Below are 4,885 nucleotides of genomic sequence, written 5' to 3'. Positions count from 1 at the left end.
GCCAGCACGCGGACGCTGCTCAGGCGGTCGTCTGCGCGCGGGTTGCCCGCGTGCAGGTCCTGGTGGGCGGCAGATGGTGCGCAGCCTGGCCACTAGCGGTGGTGGCCGCTGGGTTGCTGGCGACCTAGGCGAGCCTGGGTCGCTGGCTGCTCCACTGGATGTTGCTCAAGGATGCATATTAAAAGAATCAAGAGATAACTGTAGATTTTTAGGATAAACTAGAGGAAGACAGATTCGACAAACCTAAACTTTGCAAATCAAATCAAAACAAAACAATCTTCAGTTGGAAAACATTGGAAGATCTGGTGATTCTTCCAACCCAACCAAAACTGTCTGAAAAGGAGAGGGATTACAGGGCTGAAGCTTGAGATTTCCCTACGCCGGGTGTCACGTCCTTGCGGCGAGGCGGAGGTCTTCAATCCAAGCTATCTTCAGTCTGATCTTCCTCTTCAACTCCAAAAGCTCATCAGCTCCTGGAGGGTGCAGAAATCCTTCTTCTCCAAGCCCTAGTTCCCTTAGAGAAAATTCTGACCCCCTAAAATGAATTCTCAAGAGAGTATTTATAGGTTTCTCTTAACTCATGCCCAGGGGCATTTTCGTAATTTTCCTTCTTTGAATTTTTGCCCGCTCCACTTGATCCTCGTCTTCTTCCTTGATCATCTTAACCTGTCTCTGAATCTTTACTAACCATAAAATGTTAAATATAATCCACTTGATTCAAAGAATCAAGTGGGGTTAGTACTTTCATAAAATGATGCATATGCATGATACTCACATGAATTAACACGATGATTTTAAGGAATTAACACTTAAAAGATTAAATATTTGATGACATGTTTGAGAGTCATCAACGGCACAGAGCGCGGACCGGGCACTACGTGGTGAGGGCCGCAGAGCTGGGTGCAGCTCAGAGGCGCGGTGCGGGGCGTGGACCGCGGCGCAGGCGCGGGACGGTAGTGGTCAGCGCGGTGCGGGAGAAGCACCGCGTGATGCAGGACGCCGCGCAGGCGCGTGGGCTCTCCGGCTAAGGGCATCGGCAATGACGTTGTCCTTGCCCTTCTTGTGCTTGATGACGAACGTGTAGTCTTGTAGGTACTCGACCCATTTGGCGTGTCGGTCACTCAACTTCTACTGCGAGTGCAGATACTTGAGCGCCTCGTGGTCCGAGAAGAGTACAAACTCCGAAGATAGGAGGTAGTGCCGTCAATGCCTCAAGGCCTGAATGAGGGCATAGAACTCCTTGTCGTAGGTGGATTAACACAGCTTCGCATCATTCAGCTTCTCACTGAAGAACTCAACGGGGCGACCCTCCTGACTAAGGATGCCACCAATCCCAACGCCTGAGGTGTCACATGTGACCTCGAACACCTTCCCGAAGTCGGGTAGGCAGAGCACCGACGCCTGTGTCATCATGAGCTTTATCTACTGGAAAGCTCGCTTTGCTGCCGGTGTCCAAGTGAATGACTCCTCCTTGAGGCAGTCGGTGATGGCAGCCGTGGCGGAACTAAAGTTCCGTATGAATCGTCTATAGAAGGTCGCAAGACCTATGAAACTCCTAACGTCGTGCAAATTGACCGGTGTTGGACACGACGTGATTGCCCGGACCTTCTCCGGGTCCGCGGCAATGCCTTGGGCGGAGACGATAAACCCAAGGAAGGCAACTTCTGAGGTGAGGAAGCTGCACTTCTTGGGGTGAGCGTATAGCTGCTCGTGCCGTAAGGCGGTGCAAACCTGCCGGAGGTGGTCGAGGTGCTTGTCTTTTGATCGACTGTAGACGAGGATGTCGTCAAAGTAGACGACTACAAACTTCCCTATGGACGCATGTAGTACCTCATTCATGAGGCGTTGGAAGGTACTCGGCGCGTTGGAGAGGCCGAAGGGCATGACTCTCTACTCATACAACCCGTCCTTTATCTTAAAGATGGTCTTCCATTCATCACCAGGACGAATCCGGACTTGATGGTATCCGCTCCTCAAATCTATCTTGGAGAAGACAGTAGATCGAGCCATCATGTTGAATAAGTCCTGAACTCTCGGAATGGGAAACAGTACTTGACCATTATCTTGTTGATGGCACGACTATCGCAACCCATACGCCACGCGCCATCCTTCTTCGGAGCTAAGAGGGCCAGAACAACACATGGGCTAAGGCTCTCCTGAATAAGGCCCTTCTCTAAGAGCTCCCTGACCTATCGTAATAACTCCTTGTACTTTGGCGGCTCCATGCAATAATGCGGTAGGTTCAATGGTGACGCGCCGGGTACTAGGTCGATTGCATGCGGTATGTTCCGCATCGGGGGCAATCCCTCAGGTAGCTCATCCGAGAAGACATCTCCGAACTCCCATATGAGGGCCTCGACCTCAGGTGAACAAGGTGTTATCGGTGGATTGGTGGGGACGTCGAGGGTGACGGCGAGGCACAAGGGCGTGTCGTCTCCCTCGAGACCCAGGTCATGGGTGAACAAGGGCCCTCTGAGGATCATTAACCCTACAGGTTTGGTCGCGGCCGGCTTGTTCGCCGGCTTCATGGTATATGGGTACCATGTAACCCGTCGTCCCTGGTACATGAAGAAACAGGTGTTCGTTCGTCCGGCTAAGGTGACGGCGTAGTCGTACAACCAGGGACGGCCTAGGATGATGCTCCCCACTTTCATGGGGAGTACGCCGCAGAGGACGCTCTTGTCGTAGGCACTCACCTTCAAGGGAACGCGGCATTCACGCTTCACAGGTAGTGAAGAAGCATCAATCCATGAGACATCGTACGGAGTAGGGTGCTCGATAGCGGCCAACCCTAGTTGAATAACCATCGTATCGGAGATGGTGTTGATGCAACTCCCACTATCCACGATCAGCTTGCACACCTTGTCGTTGATCTTGATGTACGTGTAGAAGATCAAGGTGCAGAGGGCCACATCAACGACTGGTTCCAGCTGCGATTCAGTCGGAAGGGTCCTAGCGGGAGTGGTAACCCGCGGCAATGGTCACGTTCTGCTAGTGCCGGGTGCATCGACGGCAATGTTGGCCAACGGTCGGTTGGACACACGTGGTGCCACACAGGGGGTCTATCGTGCCTCGATGATCTCTATGTACCCGACCTATCCATCGAGCTCCTCATACTCTAGGGTGAACTCTTCGTCTCCGTGGTAGTGGTCATCCTGCGGTGTGTCCACTCCGTCCATGTGATCTGGGTTGATGTCTCCAGCGTCGATCAGAAGTGCTGAAGAGGGGCATTGATTGGGCCGGTGTCTTCTCCCTTCGCAATTATAGCACATTATGTGTGCTTGACTAACAGCGGTACTCCTAGTCGGTACATCGCTGGTGGTGGCCCGAACTAGTGGGGTGGACCCCACAGATGTGGCAGGGGCGGTTCCTTGCCCCCTGGCGATCAGAGTAACCCGTGTAGTCGCGGGTGGTGTGGTACGAGCGGAAATGGTCTGGATAGGTGGGTTCCAGGGTGCGGTGTTCGCACTAGGTGCCGAGGTGTCGTCGGCGGGAGAATCTATGTGCTCCACTAGGTGGTAAGCCTCGTCGACCTTGGCCGGATGGCACTTGAAGACCTTGTTGCGCAAGGCAGGTCTGAGGCCATGGATGAACAGTCCAATGATGATCCGTGGGTCCTCCACTAAGCGGCAGCGCATCTGGCATTCCTCGAAGGCCTCGATGTACTCTTTCACCGTGAGTCGACCTTGCTTGAGGTCGAGCCATGATAGGAAGAGGGACATCTGGTACTACCGAGGAACATACTTGCTCCATAGTTTCTGCGCCATTTCCTCCCAGGACGTGATGGGTCGTCCTCATCGCTTGGTGGTGACACGCTCGCTCTCCCAAAAGATCTTGGCCTGTCCGCCAAGTCTCGTCTCCGCATACTCGACACAAAGGTCGTCATCCATACGATACCACCGGAAATAAGAGTTCATGTTCGACTCCCAGTCAATGAACTCTTTCGGCTTCCGAGCCCTCAAAGATGGCAACGTGGGCGCGCACGCTTCTCTGGATGCGTGCGCAGTGCTCCTCACGCCGACATTCATCGTCGTCCAAGTGCCGCTTGGCCACGGGGTAGTCTGCACGTCCCGGTTCCATGTAGCGACGGGGCGAGATCGGCTCGTGGCCACGGCCATCCCAAAGGTGGGGAGGACCCTCACGAGGTGCGCGGTCGATGGGTACCACGCGGTGTGGGTGCGAGGAGACATCGTCAACCCTGTAGTGTCATGGCGGGGGTGGCCGGAAATAGTCATCACGGCGCGCCGGTGGGTCAACCATCTGCCTAGGATCGCGGGGCTGGACTGGGTCGTATGGGTGGACCGGATATTCGGTGTCCATTGCGCGATCATATCGTCAAACGTAAGGGTCTGAGTGGACCGGTCGGTCCGTGTCATACCTGCGGGGGGGGTCATCCCGCGGGTGCTGCATATCCCAAGTACGGACGTCTTGGGGGTCTCGTGCTGGGTCCCTGATCAGGCATCCATGCGGAGGGACGCCGTCTGACCGGTAGTCAAAACCCTCATAATCGTCATCGAGGTCGTGGATGTGTCTCCCTTTGGGTCCTTGTCAAGCAACCCATAACGGGTTGTGTGGTCGCCCTCTGGCGGTCGGACCCATGTCAGCTCTGTGCTCAGACATCCGTGGGTTGGCGAACATGCGCTCCATATGCTCCATCCTAGCGGTCATAGCACGAAAGTAAGCTCCTTGATCGTCCGGTAGCCCTTCTCGAAGCGAGTACTAGCGGGGTACTCCTCCCCGTCCTTGTCCTCGGCCCCATGTGGGGGTCGCTCGAGGAGTGTACTCGATAACGGGAGATTTCCCATGGGGTCGTCAACCTACGGTCGCCCTATCCTCGTAATCACTAGGCAAGGTATCGTTGAGGAATTGCTGTGAGCCGCGTGGA

General features: G+C 54.7%; 1 protein-coding gene across 1 annotated transcript; it reads right to left on the bottom strand.

Annotated features, from left to right (window-relative positions):
* Positions 1–1,254: 1,254 nt before the first annotated feature.
* On the bottom strand, positions 1,255–3,722 carry LOC144710045 (uncharacterized). The gene is made up of 4 exons (XM_078583712.1): positions 3,118–3,722; positions 2,576–2,952; positions 1,606–1,811; positions 1,255–1,401 (listed from the first exon to the last, which is right to left on the bottom strand). Exons 1-4 carry the CDS (start codon positions 3,720–3,722, stop codon positions 1,255–1,257), a joined length of 1,335 nt encoding a protein of 444 aa, XP_078439838.1.
* Between the last annotated feature and the right edge of the window lie 1,163 nt (positions 3,723–4,885).

This window comes from Wolffia australiana, chromosome 12, assembly GCF_029677425.1.
Source record: "Wolffia australiana isolate 7733 chromosome 12, ASM2967742v1".
NCBI classification, from domain to species: domain Eukaryota; kingdom Viridiplantae; phylum Streptophyta; class Magnoliopsida; order Alismatales; family Araceae; genus Wolffia; species Wolffia australiana.
Note: the sequence above shows the minus strand (reverse complement) of the source record. Positions and strands in the feature narration are given on the sequence as shown.